The sequence below is a fragment of the Macaca fascicularis genome, chromosome 16 (assembly GCF_037993035.2).
Source record: "Macaca fascicularis isolate 582-1 chromosome 16, T2T-MFA8v1.1".
NCBI lineage: Eukaryota > Metazoa > Chordata > Mammalia > Primates > Cercopithecidae > Macaca > Macaca fascicularis.
Genome location: NC_088390.1, coordinates 63,199,861 through 63,227,649, shown reverse-complemented (window position 1 = coordinate 63,227,649; position 27,789 = coordinate 63,199,861). Strand labels below are relative to the sequence as shown.

Genomic DNA, 27,789 nt, shown 5'->3' with positions numbered 1-27,789 from the left:
GCAAGACCCGCCCATCATTTCAGGCCTCCCCTCCCGGTGGGCGTGCCCCGAATTCTCTCCCCGAGAGACACGCGTGGGCCGCTCCCCTCTGGGAGGAGGGCTGCCCAGAGGGGTGCAGGTGTCGCTAGCGGCCCCTCCCCGTGTGGGGCCACGTGGCGGGTGCGGGCCGAACCCGAGGGGAAGAACCTGGCCCGTGGGGAGGTTGGGGGGGACCGAAGCGGCGCTGAGCGGAGCCGAGAGCTACGGGGTTCGGAGCAGAGGCGGCCACAGCGGCAGCGGCAGTAAGAGGGAGGGGAGGAGGCAGGCGGGCGCATGGGGCGCCCCGGCCCCTCCGGCAGCGTGCCCCCTCCGGCCCGGCCGCGCTGAAAGCTACCCAGCGGCGCGCCTTGAACCCACGCCCCGGGGCCATGCCGGTCATGAAGGGGTTGCTGGCCCCGCAAAACACCTTCCTGGACACCATCGCCACCCGTTTTGACGGAACGCGTGAGTGGGACGGAGGTCGGGGCTTGGGGTTCAAGCTGGGGGCCAAGTCTCCTCGAGGCCGTCTCGGGTCTCCTGGACGTGGTGAGACCCGAGGCTAGAGGAAAGAATGGAGTTAAGGGTCTAGGAACTCCCAAAGCCGCGATGCAGGAACAGGGCGGGGAGTGCCCTGCGAGGGGAGGAGGGGAAAGGGCCGAGAGCACGGGGTCCAAGGTTAGGGGGTGTGACTAGAGGCAGAAGAGGCTCTTTGTGCGGCAGAGCGGAGGAGGGGCCTTGGGAGCCGCCCACTCTCGGGCAGAGCTGTGCTGGGGGCGTGTATGGGGGTATCCGAGACACAGAAGTGGGACAAAGTGGCCGGGCGTTCTGGGGACTCCAGCTCCCACTACCTCCAGAAAAAAAGGAGAAAAGATCAGACTTCAGCAGGACCTAGTTTGGATTGACGTAGCGCGCCCCCAAATCGTGGGGCGTCAGTGTCTAAGGTGGGTGAGGCAGGAGGAGGGGAGCGGTCTGTGCGATGGTAGGAACTCCCGGCTCGCCCTACGCAGCTTGGGTTTCAGGTTCAGCACCTTGGACAGCCGCATCACTCCTTCCCCACCTCTTCTCCCGCCATTCCCTCTTCCCACTCTGGAGCCCAGAGATTCCCCGTCCTCACCTCCCCCAACCCTGCCATTCCCTCGGGAACCCTGGCCGGGATCTGGAGGGTGAGGGAGCGGTACCCGAGGGCGGAAACTGAGCCGCGGGGCCCTACCCGCTTCCCCCCCCCCTTGTTTCCATAGCGCCCATCACCGGGGCAACAGGCCCTGGGATGGAAGAAGGAGGCAGTGCCCAGAGCCCAGTGCCTCCCAGGCACCTTCAGTGTCCCCATTAGCCTCCCTGCCCCCAGACAGTCATCCCTCCTAGAGTACCAGGACTGGTTGTGTCACAGGCCCCATCTCTTAGCTGAGTCTCTGTCCCTGAATGGCCCACAGGAGACCCCTGGCCTCCCCCGCATTGGAGCTGGAGGAAGACAGCTCGGGTTCTGCTGCTGGAGGGTGCTGGAGCTATATGCTCAATGCCCTTTCCCGTTAGACTTTGAGCACTGGGGCAGATCCCCTGAAAGCAGCTACAAGAATGCTAAAAAGTGGACCTTTCCTGGAAGGCAGGGAAAGAGGACACCACTCATCACTGTCTGCCCCCACACTAAGGAGATCTGTGAGTTTGGATAATCTCTGCCTTTTGGTTTCCTATCAATAAAATGGGTGTGGTGTCATCAGAAACTCTGCCCTGCTTACTCTATAATAGGAAGAAAGCCGAGCGAATGTGGGGGAACAATTTCACCTTCTCAGAGTAGCACTTACTATGTGCTAGGACTTGTTCTCCCCAAGTTAGCTCATGTAACTCTGACAACGACCATGTGAGGAAGGCCTATGATACCCAACTTTGCAAATAAGGAAAGCTCAGGCACAGAAGAGGTCATCAACTTGCCCAAAGTCACACAGTCAGTAAGTGGCAGTGGAGGGTTGCAGGAGCCCAGGCTCTTACTCACCATGCTATGCTGCCTTCTACAGTGACTGCTCACCAGTTGGAAGGCAGGGGGGTGGATGGCATGACCTCCTGGGGTCCTTCTCCAACTCCCCATTAGACCCTGCTTAAGTCCTGTCTTAAGTTCTTGTCTCTTTGCTCTACCTTCTCCTATTCTCAATTCAGAAAATCCCAAAGTGGGGTCGGGAGCAACATGGAGACCTGGGAAGCTTCTGGCTCTGTGACTTCTAACCCCAACTTAAGGGAGGTGCTGTCCACCTGGAAGATAGCTCGCCTCCCAGCCTTGACCTGACCTTGACCTCTTCTTCCCACAGACAGCAACTTCCTGCTAGCCAACGCACAGGGCCCACGGGGCTTTCCCATCGTCTACTGCTCTGACGGCTTCTGCGAGCTCACGGGCTACGGTCGCACTGAAGTCATGCAGAAGACCTGCAGCTGCCGTTTCCTCTATGGCCCAGAGACCAGCGAGCCAGCCCTGCAGCGTCTGCACAAAGCCCTGGAGGGCCACCAGGAGCACCGCACTGAAATCTGCTTCTACCGCAAGGATGGTGAGGGGGCCCACCCCACCCTGCAGCCCTGCCTAGACCTCTAGCCTTATCCAGAGGGCACTGGGCACCGTAGGAGTCTGAGTGCTTGTCCCTACACTGCCACAAGCTGACTGTGACGGCGCATCTCCCTGACCTCTCTGGTCCTGGGTTCCCCTATCTGAAAGATGAAGGAGACGCCTGACAGAATCTCTGAGGTTCCTTTCGGCTCTTGCTTTGCCAAGCTCTTAACTATGTATAGGAGGATGAGGGGGATGAGGAGAAAGGCATGCCACGGGGCTGCCCATGCTCCTCCCTCCTCTCTCCATGCCTACAGGCTCGGCCTTTTGGTGCCTCCTGGACATGATGCCCATCAAGAATGAGATGGGGGAGGTCGTGCTGTTCCTCTTTTCCTTCAAGGATATCACTCAGAGTGGAAGCCCAGGACTTGGCCCCCAAGGAGGCCGCAGGGACAGTAATCATGGTAACGGCAAGTCTGGATGGGCAGTGTGAATGGTCAGAAGCCCTCGCCCACCCAGCCGCATGGGATGTGCCCCAACATATCTCTGCACCTTTCTTCCCAACAGAAAACTCCCTTGGTAGAAGGGGAGCCACCTGGAAATTTCGGTCTGCCAGAAGACGGAGCCGTACTGTCCTACACCGACTGACCGGCCACTTTGGCCGCCGGGGCCAGGGAGGCATGAAGGCCAATAATGTGAGTCCCACCCCCAACCCAACATCTCCCAAGTCCTCCAGCCTTGATTCTGAGGCACCCCTGCCACTGTCTCCCTGCTTCCCTGTTTGTCTGGTGTCCCTCCTTGGCTTGCTCCTCTGCCCACCCATTTCCCATACACTACTCTCTGCTCCATCCTATATCCTCCCCTCACATCCTTCTATCCTTCACTCCCTCACTCCCTTAGGTGATTGACATTACTTTGCTCTGATGATGTCACATTGCTCCAGCAGCAATGACCTCACCTGCCCGGGGATGATAGGGTTATACCATGGGTGGTGAAATCGCAAGCTGCTATAGTTCTAGGGAGAAAGCCCTCATTGCAGGTCTGGCATCTAGACCTGTGTACCACCTCTTAGGATCCTGACCAAGCCAGGGGATTGAGTCCCCAACCCTCTGTTAGGGATACAGGGAATGCGGTGGACTATGCCAGCCTCTGCTCCCTGCTGGGATATGCCCAGCCCCCACTGGGCCCCCAGAATCCAAGAGGAACTTAAGGGAGAAGTTTGTGATCCCTCAAACTAGGGCATGTGCTGATTTGTCATAGTCTTCTTCTCAAGTAGGATGAGTGTTGGGCCAGGCACAGTGGCTCATGCTTGTAATCCCAGCACTTTGGGAGGCCAGGGCAGGAGGATTGCTTGAGGCCAGGAGTTCTAGACCAGCCTGGACAACATAGTGAGACCCCTTCTCTAAAAAAAAAAAAAAATTAAAAATTATCTGGAGGCCAGGCACAGTGGCTGACGCCTGTAATCCCAGCACTTTGGGAGCCTGAGGCAGTCAGATCACCTGAGGTCAGGAGTTCAAGACCAGCCTGACCAACATGGAGAAACCCCATCTCTACTAAAAATACAAAGTTAGTCGGGTGTGGTGGCACATGCCTGTAATCCCAGCTACTCGGAAGGCTGAGGCAGGAGAATCACTTGGACCCGGGAGCCAGAGGTTGCGGTGAGCCGAGATCACGCCATTGCACTCCAGCCTGGGCAACAAGAGTGAAACTGTCTCAAAAAAAAAAAAAGTATCTGGGTATGGTAGTGCATGCCTGTGGCTCCAGCTACTCTGGAGCCTGAGGCAGGAGGATCGCTTGAGCCCAGGAGTTTAAGGCTGCAGTAAGTTATGGTGGTACCACTGCACTCCAGCCTGGGCACAGAGGGAGACCTTGTCTCTAAACTTAAAAAGTTTAAAATCAAGTTGGGTGAGTGTCAAGCCTTATAAATACCCCTGACAAGCCATGATTGGTTCAAACAGGGGCCTCGGGCCGTGCACAGTGGCTCATGCCTGTAATCCTAGCACTTTGGGAGGCTGAGGTGGGTGGATCACCTGAGATCAGGAGTTTGAGACCAGCCTGGCCAACATGGCGAAAACCCGTCTCTACTAAAAATACAAAAAGTAGTCAGGTGTGGTGGCATGCTCCTGTAGTCCCAGCTATTCAGGAGGCTGTGGCAGGAGAATTGCTTGAACCCGGGAGGCAGAGGTTGCAGTGAGCCGAGATTGCGCCACTGTACTCCAACCTGGGCAAAGAGCAAGACCCCATCTCAGAAAAAAAAAAAAAAGAAAGAAAGGAGGGGGGCCTGGGAAGTACTTGGCAGGAGAAGAGAATGTCAGGTGTCAGCCTCTGTGCCCCTCTCCTGGCCTTCTATCTCCTTTCATTCATGGTCGAAAGTGCCTTTGCAGTGTCCACCTGTCCCTTTCCCCATCCCCTGCCTTTCCCACCCTCCATCTTGGCTCCTCTTTCCCTCAAGTGTCCCCAATCGCCACCCCTCTCCCCTTAGAACGTGTTTGAGCCAAAGCCATCAGTGCCCGAGTACAAGGTGGCCTCCGTGGGGGGGTCTCGCTGCCTCCTCCTCCACTACAGCGTCCCCAAGGCCATCTGGGACGGCCTTATCCTCCTTGCTACCTTCTACGTTGCGGTCACCGTCCCCTACAACGTCTGTTTCTCGGGTGACGATGACACCCCCATCACTTCGCGACACACCCTTGTCAGCGACATCGCCGTGGAGATGCTCTTCATCCTGGGTCAGAGCCTCTGCCTCACCCACCCTGGCGGGTTGGCTGGGGGAATCCACTTGGCCAAGCCTCACCCACTCCTGGGGCCTGCATGACCCAGGCATTCAGAGCCCCTCCCTTCCTGCATCTTTAAGTCCCAATGGCCTATGTGTCCTGCTTCCTGCAGCCTTCAGCCTTATGACCTGTCTTCCCTAAGGACCAGCCAGAAGCCCAATCTATCTCTCCATGCCTGCCTCCTCCTCCAGTCTGGGTCTCCAAAGCTTGTTCCCAGCTTTTTTTGGTTTCTTGATCCCTTGGCCAAGGCCCCCCAGTAATAGCCTCTTGCACCCCCAGATATCATCCTGAACTTCCGCACCACCTATGTGTCCCAGTCTGGCCAGGTAATCTCTGCTCCTCGTTCCATTGGCCTCCACTACCTGGCCACCTGGTTCTTCGTCGATCTTATTGCTGCTCTGCCCTTTGATCTGCTTTACGTCTTCAACATCACCGTGGTGAGTGACCTCCATCCCACCATCCAGTCCAACCTCCCAACTTCAGCACAGCATCTTCCAGGAAGGGACTGATCCCAAACCCAGATATGCCCCTTCCCATCAATCCATCTGCAGATATTTATCAGGCACCTGCTCTGGGCATAGCCGTGCGCTAGGTACCGGGAGGATCCCGGAGGGTCTATGATCCTGGGGAGCTCAGCTCACAATCTTTGAGGGAAGCTGAGACAAATGAAAAGCTAACTATGGCTACCAAGGCGGCATTGGTCTGATGCCAAATGAGTGGTACTTTTCACTTTTTTATTTAACAAACAACTGATGAGCATTTAGCTGTCTGCAAAGCACTGTGTGGGGCATGGCCACTGTGGGGAAAGGGAACAAGGATTCAGCCTCTAAACAACTAAACTGGTGAGGGGGCAGGAATACTGCAGAGCACAGCAGGGACAGAAGAGGTGAATGGGGGTGGAAGATGGGGCCCGGGTATGCTACTGAGGGTTTGGGCTGACCTTGGAGTTCCAGGCTGGAACATGAGTGTGTGTTAAAGTGATCTGAAGTCTGGCCAGCACCTGGGAAGCAAAAGCGTACTTGCTGGGCAGAGGCTGGAGGGGTCTGGGAAGGTTTCCTGAGGGAGGCGGGAGTATAGCTAGACCTTAAAGGGTGAGTAGGATTTAGCTGGCAGGAGATGAGGACAGCAAGCATTTGGGGGAGCATAGTAAACCCAGACAAGAAGGTAGAGGCTGTGGGTGAATTCAGAGGCAAAGAATGCCAGGACCTGAGTCCTCACAGATCCCTGGGGACACTCTAGAGGTACCCTGAGTGGTCATCTGTAGCCCCAGCCAGCAGATAGTAGGTCTTCTCAAGTCCAGGGTGGGGCAGTGCTACCCTGTGTCCCCAGGCCCCCTTGGGTGTGGGGCGGGGAAGTGGGGAGCAGTTTCCTTGTGTGCTCTCTCCCTGCACTCAGCTATAGCAGGAAACCACCTACACGCAGCCGAATTTAACTAGCCGCCAACGGGCTGTGGGCCTCCTCTCCTGGCGGTGCACACGTGTGTGCGCGCTCCCACACACGTGCATGTGTGTACGTCTGCCTCGAGGCTCTGACCACTCTGAGAAGATCTCCCCACCCCTCCCCAGGAGTGCGCCCACCCCTCTATGCCCACTAGGCACCATCAGCTGGGGGGTGGGAGACTGCAGAGAGCCCCCTGCCCCTCCTCTCAGGTCCCTTTGGGAGCACGTTACAGTTCACTACATTCTTGCACACACATCATCACATGGGAGCCCCACAGGGACCCTTCAGGGCAGATCCTTATCCTTTTTCAGAGGTAGGTGCAGAGGCTCAGAGAGGTTCAGTGACTTGCTGAAGGTCACATAGCTAGCAGGGGCAGGCAGGAGATTAGAACCAGGTCTCTCCACCCTGGGCAACAGGTGAAACCCTGTCTCTACTAAAACACAAAAAATTAGCCGGATGTGGTGGCGTGTACCTGTAGTCCCAGCCACTCGGGAGGCTGAGGCATAAGAATCACTTGAGTCCCAGAGGCAGAGGTTGCAGTGAGCCCAGATAGCTCTACTGCACTCTAGCTTGGCCGGACATAGTGGATCACGCCTGTAATCCCAGCACTTTGGGAGGCCGAGGCGGGCGGATTACGAGGTCAGGAGATTGAGACCATCCTGGCTAACACGGTGAAGCCCCGTCTCCACTAAAAATACAAAAAGTTAGCCGGGCGTGGTGGTGGGTGCCTGTAGTCCCAGCCACTCAGGAGGCTGAGGCAGGAGAATGGCGTGAACCCAGGAGGCGGAACTTGCAGTGAGCCGAGATCGCGCCGCTGGACTCTAGCCTGGGCGACAGAGACTCCGTCTCAAAAAAAAAAAAAAAAAAAGAAAGAAAGAATCAGTTCTCTAAACTTCCAGTCTAGTATTTTTTCCAACATACCACCTTGCTTCCCAGGTAACCAGGGCCCCTGAGTGGATGGTCTGATGAGATGAGGAATACCACTGGGGGCCAGAGAGAGGTAGGACAGAGACAGAAGATGAGCAGGCACTGGCAGAGCTGCAGACTTGAAGGAGCCAGGCCTGGATATTCTAGTCCAAGGAGAATGAGAGGAGTATCCCCAAGAGAGTGGGGCCCAAGGGCAGTTGACTGAGGGAAGCCCTGAAGAACTCAAGCTTGCAGTCAAGTGCTCTGGGAGCTGGGGGTAGGCATTAAAACCTGGCGAGGGTCCATGTGGAGGAATCAGAGCCACCTCCTTTCCAGTTCCTTCACCTAAAATTAGAGAAAAATTGCACGAGATGGTACAGAAGCAGTGTAGGACCAGGGCTATGGGAATTGTTCCTGGAGGCCCAGGAAGGGGCAGTGAGGGGCTTTCATTCCAGGTTCCCCAGGCACCGCCCCAGAGCTTCCAGTCCTAGCTGCCATGCTGCTCCCACCCAGAAGATAAGCCCTCCCCATCTCCAAGATTGAAGGGCTGATCAATATTGATAACCACAATGCAGATGGTACTTGGGGTAATATTAGTGAATATGGGACACTTACTAGGTACCATTATGTCCGTCAACCCCTAGCACAGCCCAGGCTCCCTCAGTCCCTGCTCTCCTGCCCCCTCAACTCTTCTGCTTGACTCTTCATCTGCAGCTGATCCGCAAGAGGAAGTGTCCATAAACCTCCCCCAGCCCTCAAGTCCTTGCCTGTCCCCACTCCACTATGCTTCTCCATGTCTTGAAGGGTGGTCCCCATCACAATTGCTGCCGTCGCTACTGGGGCTCTGCAGAGACCATTGCCTATTCCCTGACTCTGACCAGGGCTGGCTCCCCTACCATCTCCCAGTGCTTAGTGGCCCTAGAGCACAAGGTGGACTGTGGTGTCAATTAGCCCAGATGCCCACCCTGAGTGCCAGCTCTATCATGTCTTTGGTCTGTGACCTTGAACAAGTCATTAGCCTCTCTGAGCCTTAGTTCATTCATCTGCAAATTGGGAATGATGATGATAATTGAACTAAAGGTATAATTGTGTGTGTGTGTGTGTGTGTGTGTGTGTATTGTTAAATAAGGATTACAAATGCTTAGCACAGTGCCTGGCTAAGCACATAGAATGTACTTACTAAGGCCAGGCACAGTGGCTCACCCTTGTAATCCCAGCACTTTGGGAGGCCAAGGAGGGTGGATCACGGGGTCAGGAGATCGAGACCATCCTGGCCAACGTAGTGAAACCCCATCTCTACTAAAAATACAAAAATTAGCTGGGGAGGGAGGCTGAGGCAGCCTTGAATTGCTTGAACCCGGGAGACAGAGGTTGCAGTGAGCTGAAATGGCGCCACTGCACTCCAGCCTGGCTACAGAGTGAGACTCTGTCTCAAAAAAAAAAAAAGAGAGAGAGAAAGAAAGAAAAAGAAAAGAAAAAAAAAGGAAAATAATTACTAAGCGTTAGCCACTGTTTGTTTTATTGTTATTATTCCCTTCCTGCTGCATTCCCTGGCCACTTTCTCAGGACGGCACCGATGTCTTTCCTGTTGCAGCCTCCGCTGGCTCCAGGGTGTCTGGTGGGAAGGCCCTGGGAGGGGACTGAGGGCTCGGAGGAGGTATGCCTACTGACAGCCTCCCCCGCCACCCTCCCGCAGACCTCACTGGTGCACCTGCTGAAGACAGTGCGGCTGCTGCGGCTGCTGCGGCTGCTGCAGAAGCTGGAGCGGTACTCTCAGTGCAGTGCTGTGGTGCTCACGCTGCTCATGTCGGTCTTTGCGCTCCTTGCCCACTGGATGGCCTGCATCTGGTACGTCATCGGGCGCCGGGAGATGGAGGCCAATGACCCGCTGCTCTGGGACATTGGTGAGCCACCGACCCCAGACTTTCACAGACCACCTGTCCACCTGTCCCATCCCCAAGCTGATGCCTCCACCAGTACCCACACCCCTCACCCCACATTCCTCTATCCATCCAACAAACATGCGTTGAGCTATTTCTGGATCAAGCATGGGGATATTGATTTGCAGACAAGGGCTCCGTTTTGGGGGGCTGGTGGGGGGAACTCACAGCTTAGCAGGGAAGCAAGACCAGTGATCATGATCAAAGTACAATGCAGGAAACACTGATGGTGGAGGGGTGTGTTTCAGGCAGAAGGAGCAGCACGTGAAAAGTCCCTGAAAGAGCCTGGCATCTTTGCCCCCATTAATCCCTCCTTCTCCAGGCTTCATAGCCATGGGCCAGGAGACAGCCCCAGGCCCTTGCAATCCCTCTGAAAGGCCTGTCAGATCCTGGGCATGGTCCCTGACACCTCCCGCTCCTTCACTCCACACCTAGCCCACCACATCAATACCACCTCTCAAATGTCCCTTGAATCTGACCTTTTCTCTCCATCCTGTCTTCCCCTTCCAAGTCCACTCCACCTCCCTTTCTCACCCAGTCCTGTGCAATAGCCTCCCTGCTGATCTCCCAACCCCCTTCTCGTCCCTCCCACAACCACTCTTCTCACCCCAGCCAAATGGGTTCTAGGATTCAACGTTGACCTGCCACACTCCTGCTGGGATTCCTTCAGTGGCTTCCCACTGCCCTCCAAATGAAGTCCACACTCAGTGCACACCCTGGGCAGCCCTGTGCCCCCTCTCTCCCACCTGCCTTCCCGTTCTCCCATGCTCCCTGCGTCGCAGTCACACCAGCCTCTCCCCTGGACCCAGGACGTACTGCTTTCTCACGCTGGGCCTGGAACCTGTTGTTTTCCTCTCTGGCATCCTCCCTCTTTTGTCTTCCCTCTCCACCTAGATGGATTTTCTGTTCCCTGCCTCACTTGGAACCAATGTTCCTTTGGTTCCATGTGTCTCAATCAAAATGCCCCGTCCTAAGGAGCATGCCTTCCAGGCACCATGTCCAGAACCCCCCAACTGCCAGTGGGTTGGCTTTCCCTAACCTATTGGGATTCCTAACACACCCTATACAATACTTTCCTTCCAGGAGCTCACCCCCTACCTGTAATGATTTATGTCATGTCTCTTTTCCCTCCAGGCTATAGGTTCCACCAGGGCAGGGAGAGTGTTTGGCTGGGTCAATTCCCCAACACTTTGTATACAGCAGGTGCACAATAAACTATTAGTAAGTTTCAGGAGCCTTTGAACAGTCAGCAGTATAGTGAGTTGGCGGCCTTGGACTGCAACTGTAACCAGTGCACCATGGGGAGGCACAGGCCCAGACCGTTCCCCACAGTTCCTGTGCCAACCTGTGCATAAATACTTGCCGAAGGTCAAGCACAGGTGGCTCAGGGAACCCTGGTTCTCCACCGCTGGCACAGCCAGGGCTCCCTGCATCCGTCCACCCTGCAGGCTGGTTGCACGAGCTGGGCAAGCGTCTGGAGGTGCCCTACGTCAATGGCTCAGTGGGCGGCCCATCGCGGCGCAGCGCCTACATTGCGGCACTGTACTTCACTCTAAGCAGCCTTACCAGCGTAGGCTTTGGCAACGTGTGTGCCAACACCGACGCCGAGAAGATCTTCTCCATCTGCACGATGCTCATAGGCGGTGAGGCCAGACCTGCCACGCCTCAGTGGGGCCCTGCGAAGCCCAGCGTGCACGGGGAAACTGAGGCCCAGAGAGGGCAAGGCATCTGCTCGAGGTGTCTACCCAAGTCCAGACAGTCACGCATTCATTCATGGACGTTTCCTGAGTGCCCACTATGTGCTGGCCCTGGGGATGCCACAACCAGGCGTGGCCTCTTGCAAAAGGGATGGGAAACCCAGGTTCATGACCTAATGATGGGGAGGCCTGAGAGGAGCATGGGGTGTTACCCATCTCTGGACCACTCCCTATTCCCCATCCCTAGTCTAGTGCCTGGCACCTAGTAGGCACACAGGAGCCCACTGGCTCTTGGCCAGGACAGGGTGGGTTTGGAAGCTGGGGAGGTGGCCAGAGGGTGGCCGGTCCTGACCAGCCGGCTGTTGCTGCTCTAGCCCTGATGCACGCTGTGGTGTTCGGGAACGTGACAGCCATCATCCAGCGCATGTACTCGCGCCGCTCGCTCTACCACAGCCGCATGAAGGACCTCAAGGACTTCATCAGTGTGCACCGCCTGCCGCGGCCGCTCAAGCAGCGCATGCTCGAATACTTCCAGACCACGTGGGCCGTCAACAGCGGCATCGACGCCAACGAGGTAGTGCGCAGGGTCTCCCGTCTTACCCTCACCCTCCGCGTGGCCCTGCAGTGGCGTGGGGAAGGGGTCGCTGCCCCTCTGGCTTAAAATGGAGGCAGGCCGAGTGTGGCGGCTCACACCTGTAATCCCAGCATTTTGGGAGGCTGAGGCGGGTGGGTCACTTGAGGTCAGGAGTTGAAGACCAGCCTGGGCAACAGGGTGAAACCCTGTCTGCTAAAAATATGAAAATTAATCAGCTGTGGTGGTGCACACCTGTAATCCCAGCTACTCGGGAGGCTGAGGCACGAGAATCACTTGAACCAGGGAGGCAGAGGCTGCAGTGAGCCAAGATCATGCCAGTGCACTCCAGCCTGGGTGACAGAGCTAGACTCTGTCTCAAAAAAATAAAATAAAATAAAATGGAGGCGCCGGGCGCGGTGGCTCACGCCTGCAATTCCAGCACTTTGGGAGGCCGAGGCGGGCGGATCACAAGGTCAGGAAATCGAGGCCATCCTGGCTAACACGGTGAAACCGTCTCTACTAAAAATACAAAAAATTAGCCGGGCATGGCGGCATGTACCTGTAGTCCCAGCTACTCAGGAGGCTGAGGCAGAAGAATGGCGTGACCCCGGGAGGCGGAGCTTGCAGTAAACCGAGATTGCACCACTGCACTCCAGTTTGGGCGACAGAGTGAGACTCTGTCTAAAAATATATATATATAAATAAAAAATAGCCAGGCGCGGTGGCTCATGCCCGTAATCCCAGCACTTTGGGAGGCCGAGGTGGGTGGATCACGAGGTCAAGAGATCGAGACCATCCTGGCTAACACGGTGAAACCGCGTCTCTACTAAAAATGCAAAAAATCAGCCGGGCATGGTGGCGGGAGCCTGTAGTCCCGGCTACTCGGGAGGCTGAGCCAGGAGAATGACGTGAACCCGGGAGGCGGAGCTTGCAGTGAGCCAAGATCCGGCCTGGGCGATAGAGCGAGACTCCGTCTCAAAAATAATAATAATAATAATAATAATAATAATAATAATAATAATAATAAATAAAAGTAAAAATAAAAAATAAATAAATAAAATAAAATGGAGGCAAACAGGGCCCCGGGAGTGAGGTATTGTTCACAAGGGCACACACTCACCCAAAATACAAATTCTTGTTTCTTTTTTTTTTTTCTTTTTTCGAGAAGGAGTCTTGCTCTGTTGCCCAGGCTGGAGTGCAGTGGCGTGATCTCGGCTCACTGCAACCTCTGCCTCCCAGGTTCAAGGAATTCTCCTTCCTCAGCTTCCTGAGAATCTGGGACTACAGGCGCATGCCACCACACTCGGCTGATTTTTGTATTTTTAGTAGATATGGGGTTTCACCATGTTGGTCAGGCTTGTCTTGAGCCCTTGACGTCTTGATACACCTGCTTCAGCCTCCCAATTTGCTGGGATTACAGGCGTGCACCACCACAGCCGGCCAAATTCTTGTTTCTTTGCACTTGAATATGGGAGTGAAAGAGCTCAGGGCCCAGCTGATGCCACTCTCCCTTCTGCCAACATTTCCTGAGTGCCTGCTTTGGGCCAGCCTTGGTGCTGGGCACAGGGAGCTTAGAGATGATGACACTCAGCCCTGGCCCTCAGGGAGACCCAGAATGGTGAGGGAGGCAGACAGATGAACAGAGTGCGGCGGTGAATGGGGCTGTAAAGGAGGGATGTTGGTGACGTTGGGTCCTCGTCGTGCCTGGGCGGGGAGGAGTCAAGGAAGGTGGCACAGAAGAAGGGACATCACAGAGAACAAGAAGGAAATCAGCCTGCTATAGGAAGGCCATCCCTGGTAGAAAGGGTCATAGGGACACAGGTCCAGAAGTGATGGCACAAAAGAGCAGAGTGGGTGCTTTAGGAAACTGAAAGCGGCTCCGTAAGCCTGCAGGAACAGGCATGTGAGTGCTGCAGAGGGAGAAGGCAGGGCAGGAGGGCACGACATGGGCTGGGAGGCAGCAGGCCCAGCTCAGGGATGGCCTGGAATTTAGATTTTATCCTGCATAATGTTTACACTGGGGAGTGGTGTGGGGATCTCAGAGGGAATGGATTGGTGAGGTATCTCTGAGAATGGGATCTGTGGGATGTAGTGATCTCCTGCTGGTTGCAGAAGAGCTCAGAGTGACTCCCAGGTTTCTGGCTTAGGCCAAGGGTGGGGATGGAGGCATAACAGGAGGAAGATGGGCTTTGGGATGAAGGTGAGAGTCCCGGGTCAGACCAGGAGGAGGGTATGGTGCCTGGGGGAGGTCCAGAGGGAGGTTGCCCAGTAGGTAGATGGGAATCAGCTCTTGGCTGGGTGCAGTGCTCATGCCTGTAATCCCAGCACTTTGGAAGGCTGAGGTAGGCAGATCATCTGAGGCTGGGAGTTTGAGACCAGCCTGGCCAACACTGTGAAACCCTGTCTCTACTAAAAATACAAAATTAGCTGGACGTGGTGGTGCACACTTGTAATCCCACCTACTCAGAAGACTGAGGCAGGAGAATCACTTGAATCTGGGAGGCCGAGGTTGCAGTGAGCTGAGATCATGCCATTGCACTCCAGCCTGGGTAACAGAGCGAGACTCTGCCTCAAAAAAAAAGAAAAGGCCGGGCGCGGTGGCTCACGCCTGTAATCCCAGCACTTTGGGAGGCCGAGATGGGCAGATCATGAGGTCAGGAGATCAAGACCATCCTGGCTAACACGGTGAAACCCCGTCTCTACTAAAAAAAAATACAAAAAAACTAGCCGGGCGAGGTGGCGGGCGCCTGTAGTCCCAGCTACTCCGGAGGCTGAGGCAGGAGAATGGCATAAACCCGGGAGGCGGAGCTTGCAGTGAGCCGAGATCCGGCCACTGCACTCCAGCCTGGGTGACAAAGCAAGACTCCGTCTCAAAAAAAAAAAAAAAAGAAAGAAAGAAAGAAAAAAAAAAGAAATCAGGTCTGGACTCAGAGTTAGGGCTCAGGACAATCAGGTAGTGGGGAAGCCATGGGGCCAGTTGCCATGATGCAGGAAGAGTGTGGAAAGTGAGAGTCTGGGGTGTTGGCTGAGGAAGAGGAGCCTGGGAGGAAATGAGGAAGTGAGCAGTGGGAGAGGTGGGAGGAACTGGAAGGAAGCCCCTCACGGGAGCCCAGTGGGGCTGAGGGGAGAGTTCAACAAGCCAGGGTGGCCAAGGGGCTCCATATGAGGATGTGAACATGGAATGTGGCCCTAAGAGGTCATTGGTAGTGCCCAAGGTCTAATAACAACTCTGCATTTTACAGACTGAGATACAAACTGGAATCTTGAGGCCCAATGAGCGGAAATGGGTTGCCCAAGGTCCACAGGGACTTAGCAGCCAAGCTGACTCCTGGTCTCCTGACTCCCAGTTGAAGGCTGACCCCCAAGAGACAGCTCCTGAATGATGGGGTTAAGTGACCAGCATGTAGCCATAGCGGGGAACTGATGGGAGAAGAGCTGGTCTCTGCCCCTGAAATTGGGTTTTGAGGTTCACGCAGCAAGCAAAATTGACGTTAGACACAGAGGTTATACTGAAGGTCTAGAATGGGTGACTTCAAAGCAAGGGCAAGAGGAATTCTCTCTTTGAAGACAGCTCAGCACATTTGTAGACTCAAGTAGTAGCTGCAGGGGGATGGCCAGAATGACCTATGCCCCTTATGCAGTTACTGCGTGACTTCCCAGACGAGCTGAGAGCTGACATTGCTATGCACCTGAATCGGGAGATCTTGCAGCTGCCGCTGTTCGGGGCAGCCAGCAGGGGCTGCCTGCGGGCCCTATCGCTGCACATCAAGACCTCGTTCTGCGCTCCGGGCGAGTACCTGTTGCGCCGTGGGGATGCCCTGCAGGCACACTACTATGTCTGCTCCGGCTCACTTGAGGTGCTCCGAGACAACATGGTGCTGGCCATCCTGGGTAAGGACCCCGTCACCCCTGATTACCTACCCTGGAACCACCCCCCACTCCCCGCTGCCGAGGACTTGGGAATGGCCAGGATTCTAGGGAATGGGATACTCCTTGTGGATACCTACAGTTCCTGCTGAGGAATACTCTCTCGGTCCCTTCACCCTATGGCCATCCCCTTTTGACAATTCCCCTCTGATTATTCCCTAATCCCCTTAGGCATCCCTCAACCCATCAACCCCTCCCAGTGACTGTCCCCCAGCTCAACTGATCCTTTCCCACTGTTCCACTTCCCAACCCCATTGACCCTAAACTCCAGTCACTTTTACCCTCTAACTGACCTGATCCCTCCGGCCATTGTGATTTTTATCACCCAATTACATCGATCATTCCTGTGGCCCTACTCACTCCCACTGACTGTCTCCCAACCTCACCAGTCATTCTCCACTGACCTTTTCCCAATTCCATTGGTTATTTCCACCAGTTCCATTGACTGGCCCACCATCAACCGTCCTTCAAACACACTGACCACCCCTCAAATCCACTGAGCACCTCCAGCTGATATCCTTTTGTTCCCACTGCCCCAGCTGACTGTCCCCATCCCTTACCTACAGGGAAGGGGGACCTGATTGGAGCAGATATCCCTGAGCCGGGGCAGGAGGCTGGGTTGGGAGCAGACCCAAGCTTCGTGCTGAAGACCAGTGCTGATGTGAAAGCTCTGACCTACTGTGGCCTGCAGCAGCTGAGCAGCCAAGGGCTGGCTGAGGTCCTGAGGCTCTATCCTGAGTATGGGGCTGCCTTCCGGGCTGGCCTGCCCCGGGACCTCACCTTCAACCTGCGCCAGGGCTCTGACACCAGTGTATGTACACCCTGATGGCCGCCATCCTTCCAGAGTCCTTTCCTCCAAAGCAGACCTCCCCAGCCTGAGAGTCCCATGAGCCTCCCTCCACCCTAAAAACATCATGCCTGAAGCCCAGGCACCCTACTCCATTGCCCCTTACCTGCTTCATACCTTCCAACCCTGCTGACACTACACTGGCCATCACCCAGGCCCCTGGCCGTCTCTCATCACCTTCTACTCCCAACTCTACTGCCCCATCTCCACTGACCACCCCTCAGCCTCACTCCAGACTCCTGACTCCTTCAAAGGACCCTCCCTTTGTTTCTTTGTGTGTGTGTGTGTGTGTGTGTGTGTGTGTGTGACAGTCTCGCTCTGTCACCCAGCCTGGAGTGCAGTGGCGTGATCTTGGCTCACTGCAACCTCCGCCTCCTGGGTTCAAGTGATTCTCCTGCCTCAGTCTCCCAAGTAGCTGGGATTACAGGTGTGCACACCATGCCTGACTAATTTTTGTATTTTTAGTAGAGACAGGGTTTCGCCATGTTGGCCAGGCTGGTCTCAAACTCCTGACCTCAGGTGATCTGCCCACCTCACCCTCCCAAAGTGCTGGGATTACAGGCGTAAGCCACCATGCCCAGCCACGACCCTGCCTTGAGAAACAACCACCTCATGTGCTCCTCTTTCAAGCCCCTCTCTGGACAGGGCATCATCGCCTGGGACTTCCCCTTCTTCTCTCACCAAATGTCTCCTGAGTCCACTGTGTTTTAGGCTCTGGGCCAGGCCTGTACATTACACTTTGGGCCTTGGTCTTTTGCTGCTTTTCAGTCTCACTTTGCTATGCAGTGTTTGTTTGAGTTAGAGTTGTAGTTTCTGACTCTGCTCCACAAAAGACCCCACATTCTCAACCCCATAACACTGTTGGGTGGGACAGGGAGGGGCTGCGCTCTGGCCGTGGGGAGGCGGGAGTCGGCTTGAACTCTCCTATGTCCCCACAGGGCCTCAGCCGCTTTTCCCGATCCCCTCGCCTCTCCCAGGTAACACCCACTTCCTGGGTGGGGTTGAATTGCCCTGGGGAGAGGGTGAGATGGGGAGCAGCGTCCTCCTTTCCATGGATGGGGAGCTGCATCCGCCGGTGAAGGCTCTTACTTAATGAAGGGGTCTGTGGTCACTGTCGTGCGACATCAGCTGCCCCCTCTGCCCGCAGCCCCGCTCAGAAAGCCTCGGCTCCTCCTCAGACAAGACGCTGCCATCCATCACAGAGGCCGAGAGTGGCACGGAGCCTGGGGGTGGTCCCAGGCCCCGACGGCCCCTCCTGCTGCCCAACCTCAGTCCAGCACGGCCTCGGGGCTCCCTGGTCAGCCTTTTGGGCGAGGAGCTGCCCCCATTCTCAGCCCTTGTCTCCTCTCCTTCCTTATCCCCGTCCCTGTCCCCTGCCCTGGCTGGCCAGGGCCACAGCGCCTCCCCTCACAGCCCCCCCAGGTGCTCTGCTGCCTGGAAGCCCCCTCAGCTTCTCATTCCCCCACTGGGAACCTTTGGACCTCCGGACCTCAGTCCCCGGTGAGATGCTAGCCTCCTCTCCCTTCCCCAAACCCCTACTGGCTTCCAGAACCTTCTCTGGGCTCTATCCAAACAGTGCTTCATCCTGTCTCTGCCCGTGTGCCCACCGCACCCTTCCAACCACAGCCTGCAACCCCAACCCACTTTGACCGCCGCTCTTGCTCCGCCCCCTGGCACTGCTGCCCCCAGTTCCCCTCTGTCTGCTCTGCTCTGGCCCTTACCCTCACCCCATGGTGCTGATGAGCGCTACCCTGTCCCCAGGATAGTGGATGGCATTGAGGACTCTGGCAGCACAGCTGAGGCCCCTTCATTCCGGTTCAGCAGGAGGCCTGAGCCACCAAGGCCCCGCTCCCAGGTGCCCCCTACAGGTAAGGGCCAACAGTGGACTTCAACCCCATCATCCATCTGCCCATCCACCTGTCCATCCATCCCATATGTAGTAGGGGCCTACCACGTACCAGGTGCCATACTGGGAATACAGAGATAAAACAGACCTGGCCCATGCTCTTGGAGTGAGTCTAGCAGGGAGACACCTCTGTACACAGATAAACAATTCCAGATGCTAAATACCATGACAGACAAGAACTGGACTCTGGTAGAAGAGGAAGGTGCCCACTGGACTTCCTTCTAGAGGAGGGGATGCTTGGGTTGCTGCTTAAAGGGTGGGATCTTGAAGGATGGAGCAAAACGGTTATTGAGCTGGGCATGGTGGCTCATGCCTGTAATCCTAGCACTTTGGGAGGCTGATGAGGGTGGATCACCTGAGGTCAGGAGTTCGAGACCAGCCTGGCCAATATGGCGAAACCCCATCTCTACTGAAAATACAAAAATTAGTCAGGTGTGGTGGTGCACACCTGTAATCCCAGTTCCTCGGAAGGCTGAGGCAGGAGAATCACTTGAACCTGGGAGACAGAGGTTGCAGTGAGCTGACAGCACACCACTGCACTCCACCCTGGGCAACAGAGTGAGACTCCATCTCAGACAAAAAAAAAAAAAAAACAAAAAACAGCTTTTGAAAGGCATGAAAACCAGAGGATGTTGTGTTTAGACACCACAGAGAAGCTCCGTACCAAGACAGGGCGAGGCGCGGGATGAGACTGGAGAGTTACACAGGGGCCTCAAAACCAGGCTAAGGAGTTTAGGTTTCCCATCTCACAGACCCTAGAGCTTTTTCTCCCCCTGCTCTTCGCCTGCCCAATGACAGGAGGGTTCCAGCCCAAGTTATAGGCTCAGGTATTAATGCTCCATGAACTCACCTGCATCCCTTCACCCTGCAGGGACCAGGCCCAGCCCAGAATCGGCCAGTGAGGCTGAGGAGGTGAAGGAGAAGGTTTGCCGGCTGAACCAGGAGGTGGGTTGGGGTTGGCTCTGAGATGCGCCTGATATAACAGCATTTCAGGCCCGACGCAGTGGCTCACTTGAGGTCAGGAGTTTGGGACCAGCCTGGCCAACATGATGAAACCCTGTCTCTACTAAAAATACAAAAATTAGCCAGATGCCTGTAGTCCCAGCTACTTGGGAGGCTGAGGCAGGAGAATCGCTTGAACCTGGGAAGCGGAGGTTGCAGTGAACCAAAATCGCGCCATTGCACTCCAGCCTGGGCGACAGGGCAAGACTCTGTCTCAGAAAAAAAAAAAAAATTCATGCTAGCTAGATGACCTTGGGCAAGTCCCACAGCTGCTCTGAACTTAAACTTCCTCATCGAAAATGGGGAAATAGTAATATGTGCTTCCCAGAGTTTTGAGGATGCAATGAGAGTGTAAATGTGCCTGGTCCAGTCCCTGGCATGTCGTAGGCACTCGGTACCAGTTGGTTCCCTTCCTCCCCGACTGGCTCAGGTTTCCCAGCCTGATAAGAGGATCTCTTCTCCCTCCACCACTGTGGGACTCTCTCTTGCCCAGGCCCCACCTCTTTCCCTTACCCCAGCAGTGGGGAATGAGTGTAAGCAGATGCAGGGGCAGGGGACAGGGAGGCTGAGAGGCCTTCAGGCCTGGGGGACCTGGATCTAGACGTCTGAATCCTGTCCAGGAAGAACCTAGATCCTATATGCTGAGGCGCAGCCTCTGCCTCCTCCCCAAGGGATCTCAGAGTTGTCACCACAGAGCAACCAGGCCCAGCCCCTGGGAACTGGCTTTCCCTGTGTTCTGATAAACATGGGGCATCCCAGAGGGGCGGCGCCTGGGCTGGTTCAGGCCCTGGGGCCTGGGCGGGGCTGGTGCTTGTTCAGCAAGCTTGAGGGCAAGTCCACTCAAGGCCTCGGGCATCCTTCAGTTCTAGGCCAGTGGTTCCCAAACAAGTATCTATCAGAACTACCTGATAGGCCGGGTGGGGTGGCTCACGCCTGTAATCCCAGCACTTTGGGAGGTTGAGGTGGTTGGATCACGAGGTCAGGAGATCGAGACCATCCTGGCTAACACGGTGAAACCCCGTTTCTACTAAAAATACAAAAAATTAGCCGGGCGAGGTGGCACATGCCTATAGTCCCAGCGACTCAGGAGGCTGAGGCAGGAGAATCGCTTGAACCTGGGAGGCGGAGGTTGCAGTGAGCCGAGATCGTGCCACTGCACTCCAGCCTGGGCAACAGAGTGAACCTCCATCTCAAAAAAAAAAGAAAAGAAAAGAAAAAAAAAGAACTACCTGACAACCTATTGAGTGCAGATTTCTGGGCCTCTTAGGATTGGGAATGTCTGGGGTGGGGCCCAGAAATGTGCATTTTAAAAAGTTGATTCTATACTCACTGAAGTTTGAAAAGCACAGATAGAGACCCTTGAGCCTGCGATAGGATCAGCTGAGAATAAGGTTGTCACTTCACAGATGTGTGGCCTCTTTGAGCACATTTTTCCACATCTTGGGAAAGCTCGCGCATGTGTGTGTGTAGGGGAAGAATACAATATCTGCTGCCCCAAATCCTTTCTGGAAAGAGACTGGGGCATTTTCCATCTGGGCAAAAATAACCCTCATCCTGCCTTTCTCCCAGGGTGGCCATGAGCAGAAAGTGACTGTGAAGGAGCTTTGTAAACTGGAGAGGGGGGTGCACCTGGTTATTACCGTGGCGCCTGTGAAACAACTCGATGTGTTTTCAACAGATCTCTCGTCTCAATCAGGAGGTGTCTCAGCTTAGCCGGGAGCTGCGGCACATCATGGCCCTGCTGCAGGCCAGGCTGGGTCCACCAGGCCACCCAGCAGGCTCCGCTTGGACCCCAGACCCTCCTTGTCCACAGCTGAGGCCACCAGGCCTCTCTCCTTGTGCGTCCAGACCATCACCCAGCCTCCAGGATACTACGCTTGCTGAAGTTCACTGCCCAGCCAGTGTGGGGACCATGGAGACAGGGACTGCGCCCCTGGACTTGAGACCTTCCATATTGCCCCCCTACCCCTCAGAGCCTGACCCTCTGGGACCCTCTCCAGTGCCAGAGGCCTCACCCCCAACCCCAAGCCTCATGAGGCACAGTTTCCAGTCCAGGTCAGACACGTTCCACTGACCCTGGCCCAGGGCCCAGGCCTGTCTGGGGTGGGCATTGCCACTCACCACTCAGGGAGGACCTGGGCCCCTTGGCTTCCTGCCTTGGGGTCAGCAGCCACCAGCTGGCCTGGTTGGCTCTGGATTTCTGGACTTTTTAACCAAGCGTGGTTACCTCCGACGCTATTCCCTTTTCCAAGCCTTCCCCAACTTCCCCCTCTGTGAGGGGAGCCACCTGAGGGCTGTCGAACCCAGCAGGCATGAGATGAACCGCAGTGCCCATTGGGCTGGGCAGATGAGATCCTACTTTCTCCCCAGGACCTGGAGGCAGGTAGAGATGGGGGAGCAGAGGGGATGGGCAAGGGACCCAGCTCCAGCCTAGGACATGAAGGCAAGACCAGGCAGGATCTTAGCGTCTATAGCAAGAGACAGGTTGCAGGATTTTGCCTGAAGATAGCTTAGTGATATTGTGAGGTCTTCTGTCTCAGCCCCTGGGTCTCTGCTGAAGACCTTAAGAGCAATGTTACCTAGAGAGGGGTAGGTTTGAGATGCTGCTTGGAATTTGAGCAACCCACGATTTCTTAGGCCGCCCACCATGAGCCCAGGCTGGAGAGGCTCACCTCATCCCACAGCCCACACAGGAAACAAACGGATAGCTCCAGATATGTGCTCTTTGGCTCTCACAGCATTATTTTCAAAATATGAGCTAGTTCCAATATTAAAAATGAGATAGGGCCGGGTGCGGTGGCTCACGCCTATAATCCTAGCACTTTGGGTGGCTGAGGTGGGCGGATCACCTGAGGTCGGGAGTTCAAGACCAGCCTGACCAACATGCAGAAACCCCATCTCTACTAAAAATACAAAATTAGCTGGGCGTGGTAGTGCACGCCTGTAATCCCAGCTACTCGGGAGGCTGAGGCAGGAGAATCACTTGAACCCAGGAGGCGGAGGTTGCAGTGAGCCAAGATTGCACCACTGCACTCCAGCCTGGGCGACAGAGCGAGACTCTGTCTCAAAAAAAAAAAAAAAAGAGGTTATACAGGACTACAGATATTCCAGTTTCTCTTAAAAAAAGTAGCACTGGGCACAGTGGCTCATGCCTGTAATCCCTGTCCTTTGGGAGGCCGAGGTGGGAGGATCGCCTGAGCCCATGAGTTTGAGATCTGCCTTAGCAACATAATGAGACCCGATCTCTATAAAGAGATACATATATATATATGTTTGTTTTTTTTTTTCAGACGGAGTCTCGCTCTGTCGCCCAGGCTGGAGTGCAGTGGCACAATCTCAGCTTACTTCAAGCTCCGCCTCCCGGGTTCATGCCATTCTCCTTCCTCAGCCTCCCAAGTAGCTGGGACTACAGGCGCCCGCCACCACACCCGGCTAATTTTTTGTATTTTTAGTAGAGACGGGGTTTCACTGTGTTAACCAGGATGGTCTCGACCTCCTGACCTCATGATCCGCCCACCTCAGCCTCCCAAAGTGCTGGGATTACAAGTGTGAGCCACCATGCCCAGCCTAAAAAAGTATTTTTAAAATTAGCCAGGTGTAGGCTCAGCGTGGTGGCTCATGCCTGTAATCCCCGCACTTTTGGGAGGCCAAGGCGGGCAGATCACCTGAGGTCGGGAGTTTGAGACCAGCCTGGCCAACATGCAGAAACCCCGTCTCTACTAAAAATATAAAAATTAGCTGGGCATGGTGGTGCATGTCTGTAATCCCAGCTACTCGGGAGGCTGAGACAGGAGAATCCCTTGAACCCAGGAGGCGGAGGTTGCAGTGAGCCGAGATCGTGCCATTGCACTCAAGTCTGGGCAACAAGAGTGAAACTCCGCCTCAAAAATAAATAAATAAATAAATAAAAGCCAGGTGTAGTGGTGAGTGCCTGTGGTTCCAGCTACTCCAGAAGCTGAGGTGGGGGGATGACTTGAACCCACGAGTTCAAGACCAGCGTGGGGAACATAGCAAGACACCCCCCTCCACCCATCTCTATAAAAATAAAAAGATTAGCCAGGTGTAGTGGTGTGTGCCTATGATCCCAGCTACTCTGGAGGCTGAGGTGGGAGGATCACCTGAGCCCAGGAGGTTGAAGCTGCAGTGAGCAGTGATCACACCACTGCACTCCAGCCTGGGTGACAGAGTGAGACCCTGTCTCAAACAAACAAACAAAAAAACCTCAGGACATCTGGCTACCATGGGCCAACATTCCATCTGGCAATAATTGGCAATCAGCTGGGGCTGGGTGGCCACTGTCCTCTTTACATGGGATCTGCTCTGCACTCTGCTTCGCTGTCACACGTTTCTTGATCATCTCCTGACACCCGGCTAGCTTCCCTTGTTTGAAATTTTTGTCTGGTCTCTGTGGGTATTTGAGTTCCCAAAACTTGAGTGTCCATCAGAACTACCTGAGATCCTATTAAAATGCAGATTCTGCCAGGCGCGGAGGCTCAAAAAAATAAAAAAATAAAAAGCAGATTGCTGGGCCTCACCCAATTTGGAATGTCAGGGGTGGAGCCCAAGGGTTGAGTGTGCAACCCGTGCCTTACCTAACAGTGTGTTCCCAGGTCCCTGTGCCCAACAGGTGCTTTTTGGGCCCAGTAATGTCTGCTTCTTTTTTTTTTTTTTTTTTTTGAGGCGGAGTCTCGCTCTGTCGCCCAGGCTGGAGTGCAGTGGCGCGATCTCGGCTCACTGCAAGCTCCGCCTCCCGGGTTCCCGCCATTCTCCTGCCTCAGCCTCCCGAGTAGCTGGGACTACAGGCGCCGCCACCACGCCCGGCTAATTTTTTTTTTTGTATTTTTAGTGGAGACGGGGTTTCATTGTGTTAGCCAGGATGGTCTCGATCTCCTGACCTCGTGATCCGCCCGTCTTGGCCTCCCAAAGTGCTGGGACTACAGGCTTGAGCCACCGCGCCCGGCCGTAATGTCTGCTTCTACTCCTAGGCGTGGGTCTGTCACCATCTGTGTTTCTGTCTCTCCGCAGGCTGTCTCTCAAGGTGGTCTCTTGTGCTGCTAGCAACTCAAAAATCCCAACAGCACTCCCTATCCTTCCCCTGACCCCAGACCGCTGCCAAGCCTGTTCTCCCCCATTACAACATGGTCTCACTCAGGGCCTGGACTGCTCCAAAACTCACCCAGGTCTCCAGCTCTCCTCTACCACCCACCACCCTGGGCTCACTTTTGGATAGGAAATAAACTCTTTATTTTTGTAGTTGTTGGCTCTGGGTGTTTCTGGGGGTTAGTCTGAGAGCCCCAGGGCTTTGGAGGAGCCAACACAGCAATCATTCCCCACCCTCACCCCCGCTGCACCCCAGAGCCCTGTTGCTATCTTTAGGAAGGGCAGAGGCACCAGCCAATCTACTTGGCACCACATTCACACCACCAGGGGCCCCAGGGATGAGGGAAAAACTTAATTAGTCACTATGGGCCTATTATACCCGCTTCTCTCCCCTGCACACCAGTCACAGCCATATACACACACAGTATGTGGAAAGGATAGAGTCCTGACTTTGGCCCACCTCCCGCCTTGGAAAGGTGGGCCCAGGGGACTACCCATCCCTCCCATATAAGGAACTGTTCAAGAGCTGGGTATGGCAAGGGGGCTGGGGGAAGAGCTTGTCACCAGCCAGAACCTGCTAGGAATCCCTCTCTGCCCCATCCCCTCTGTCCTCCCAACAAGCCCTCTCTTCCCTCTTCCTTTTCACTTCTTATGATCACTGGCGTGGAAGGGGGTCTTGTGTGTTACGGACGTAAGAAAGAGACGCGCTGGTGACTAGATGGAACTAGATGTGGGCACAGTTTTGTGGCAGGTTGTCCAAGGCAGGTAAATTCTCCAGCTGAGGCTCCAAGATATGCCTGGTGTTGGCCAGTGTTAGAGGCACAATGGCCACAGCTGTCCCCGGTGAGCTTTGATTCCACACAGGTTTTCAGTAGTGTCCCTGGAGGGTGAGATGCAAAAGAAGAGGAGGTACTGGTCTGTGTTGAGAGGTAAGGGTGGGAGGAATCAGGAGCGGGCCCCATCCATATTGAGACGAGTAGAAGAAACAAATATTCCTGATCCATATGGGGGGGTGCAGAGTGGGGGTGGTTCCAGTCTTTATTTGCGGATGGAGAGGGCCCAGGCAGAGAGTGTCCAGCTCTGTATTCCGTGTCAGAGAGAAGAGCTGACCCTGACTGGGAGCAGGGGAAGGCAGAGGCAGAGATGGTCTTTGTGCCGGCCCCCTGCACCAAGTAGGAGGTGGTGGCAGAAGCTCTCCGTTTGATCTCACCCAGCATCCTGTAAAGAACCCTTCCTACAGCGCTTTCATCGCCTTCCCCATCACAGACGCCCCCAGCAATCGGGCTTCCCAAGCTGACTTGGCCGGAAAGTGCAGACAGGGGCTTCTCCAGATCGGCAAGTTCAAAGGACTGAGGCCTAGCATGCATATTCATTCGCACCATGTTTCTTCTTTCCCAATTCTGCACACATAGTCCTCTGCCTTCTTCCAACGCTCCACCACCCGCCTTCCCTCGGGGCGTCCGGAACCGGCGGTGACCGGGTGGCAGGCTTGGCCTTAAAAAGTTCCCGGCCATAGGCTGGGCGCAGTGGCTCAGGCCTGTAATCTCAGCACTTTGAGAGGCCGAAGAGGGCGGATCACCTGAGGTCAGGAGTTCGAGACTAGCCTGGCCAACATGGTGAAACCCCGTCTCTACTAAAAATACAAAAATTAGCCGGGCGTGGTGGTGCGTGCCTGTAATCCCAGCTACTCGGGAGGCTGAGGCAGGAGAATTGCTTGAACCCGGGAGTCGGAGGTTGCAGTGAGCCGAGATCGCGCCACTGCAATCCAGCCTGGGCGACAGAGTGAGACTCCGTCTCAAAAAAAATAAAAAGTTCCCGGCCGGGATCGGCCTTGTAGTCAGCCGGCTCCAGCCTAAGCCCAAGTCCCAGGCAGCCACGGACTCCTCCCATCGCCACGAACTACAAGTCCCGCCATCCCTCGCGCGCGCCCTCCCGCCACTCCCGCGTTCCTACCGGCGCCGCTGGGTAGGTCGGCCAAGAGTGCCTCCCATTGGTTTCTCCGCCCTGTCAATCACCTGGGAGTATTGAGGGGCGGGGCGGAGGTAGAGATCCGGATCCGGAGCGGCTGAAAGACGGAAGTGGAGGCCGGAGCCTGGGACACCGCCGGGGGGGAGAGAAGCAGAGCCCGTCCGAGCCCCGGCCCCAAGTAACGCCGCCGCCCCGGAGCCGCCGTGAGTATGCCTGTCCCAGGACCTGGTGTCTCGCCTGCGTTGAAGCATCTCCAGGGCAGCCCTTCCTCCCGCCCAGCCCCAGTTTAGGGGGATACTGACCCCTCCCCCGACCCGTAGCCCCCTCTTGAGGGGTTCCCCAGGCGTCGGGCCGCAGGAGATGGGGAGCTTCTTTCCTTAGCTTACCTACCTTTCGTGAGCCTTAAGGAAACCGCTATGACTGTCCTCTGGCCTGTCTATTCCAGTTGTGGGAGAGAGGTGCCTAAGTTCCGCTCCCCCTGCTCCCAGAATCGGAGGATCTTTGCCAGGTGTGAAGGAACCTGTCCCTCTTCTCTTTTAGAAGTGACGGAGAGTGCTGTCTGTCGCCGTTTTCCTTCCTGCTGTCCCACAAAACCAGTTGTCCCCTCCAGCCCTAGAGGAATATCTCGATTTCCTTTGGGGGAGGGGGTCGTCTGGGTGAGACCGTTCCACACGCACTGAAGTGTGTTGGCGCTCCCGCAACTCCTTACTTCCTCTCTTTCCTCAAGCCAGAGAACCAACCAGGACCTCAGCAGAGTTTAAAGTTTGGGTCACTTACTGGCAATGAGCTGTTTTCTTGCTTTGCCCCTTCTGTCTCCCAGCCCCTGTTCTCTAGTTATGTTGTTCTCTGAGTGTCTCTCTCTTCCTGACTCTGAAGAATTTAGCTGAGGTTTGCTCAATTCCAGCTATAAATCACAGATCAGGGTGGATGTGCCCATTCATTATCTTCTTTCCCCTCCCCCCATGCTCCAGGCTCAGCTCTGTCCTCCCAGAGCACGTGAGTGGTTTCCAAGCCGCTTCAAAGGGACTGCTTCTTTTGGGACTGCTGTCCGTGTGTCTATAGGGAGGAGAATAAGACCCAAAATGAGGAGTCTGGAATTGAAGGGCTATCTCTTTCTCACTCCCAAACACACACACACACCCCACGCTGAGCAACAGGTCCATGGC

General features: G+C 55.4%; 2 protein-coding genes and 1 long non-coding RNA gene across 29 annotated transcripts in view; 2 read left to right on the top strand and 1 right to left on the bottom strand.

Moving 5' to 3' along the window:
- The first annotated feature begins 90 nt into the window (after nucleotides 1-90).
- Nucleotides 91-24,806, top strand: KCNH4 (potassium voltage-gated channel subfamily H member 4). 25 transcript variants are annotated; one of them, XR_012425824.1, is made up of 17 exons: nucleotides 91-483; nucleotides 2,316-2,549; nucleotides 2,863-3,009; nucleotides 3,113-3,240; nucleotides 5,028-5,271; nucleotides 5,634-5,753; nucleotides 9,359-9,566; nucleotides 11,051-11,245; nucleotides 11,674-11,873; nucleotides 15,515-15,764; nucleotides 16,367-16,611; nucleotides 17,586-17,624; nucleotides 17,795-18,147; nucleotides 18,409-18,515; nucleotides 19,425-19,498; nucleotides 21,234-21,938; nucleotides 24,581-24,806. XR_012425824.1 is itself a non-coding variant. In XM_074019581.1 (16 exons), the coding sequence occupies exons 5-16, from the start codon at nucleotides 5,203-5,205 to the stop codon at nucleotides 21,627-21,629; spliced, it is 2,256 nt and encodes a 751-aa protein (XP_073875682.1). In that variant the 5' UTR covers nucleotides 91-483; nucleotides 2,316-2,549; nucleotides 2,863-3,009; nucleotides 3,113-3,240; nucleotides 5,028-5,202; the 3' UTR covers nucleotides 21,630-22,472. The 25 variants fall into 25 exon arrangements, 14 of the variants coding, with proteins under 14 accessions (XP_073875682.1, XP_073875679.1, XP_065388451.1 ...); XR_012425819.1 differs by having other exon boundaries at nucleotides 5,596-5,753; XR_012425822.1 differs by having other exon boundaries at nucleotides 5,596-5,753; nucleotides 11,051-11,339; nucleotides 15,534-15,764; nucleotides 17,795-17,944.
- Nucleotides 24,776-27,218, bottom strand: LOC102115955 (uncharacterized). The gene is made up of 3 exons (XR_010582145.2): nucleotides 27,014-27,218; nucleotides 26,609-26,720; nucleotides 24,776-25,535 (listed from the first exon to the last, which is right to left on the bottom strand). It is a non-coding gene; the product is annotated as an uncharacterized lncRNA (long non-coding RNA).
- Nucleotides 26,730-27,789, top strand: part of RAB5C (RAB5C, member RAS oncogene family) — a 30,609-nt gene continuing 29,549 nt past the window's right edge. For all 3 annotated transcript variants that reach the window (XM_005584228.2, XM_045374846.1, XM_045374847.2), the window contains exon 1: nucleotides 26,730-26,826. The gene's annotated coding sequence lies outside the window, so the exon portion shown is untranslated. The remainder of the gene's footprint in view (nucleotides 26,827-27,789) is intronic.

Excerpts from the sequence above, each read along its gene's own strand:
- KCNH4 (XM_045374841.3), top strand. The coding sequence starts at position 408 with ATGCCGGTCATGAAGGGGTTGCTGGCCCCGCAAAACACCTTCCTGGAC. Across the intron at positions 5,272-5,595 it reads GGAGATGCTCTTCATCCTGG|ATATCATCCTGAACTTCCGC; the intron begins GTCAGAGCCTCT and ends TTGCACCCCCAG. Across the intron at positions 5,754-9,358 it reads ACGTCTTCAACATCACCGTG|ACCTCACTGGTGCACCTGCT; the intron begins GTGAGTGACCTC and ends ACCCTCCCGCAG.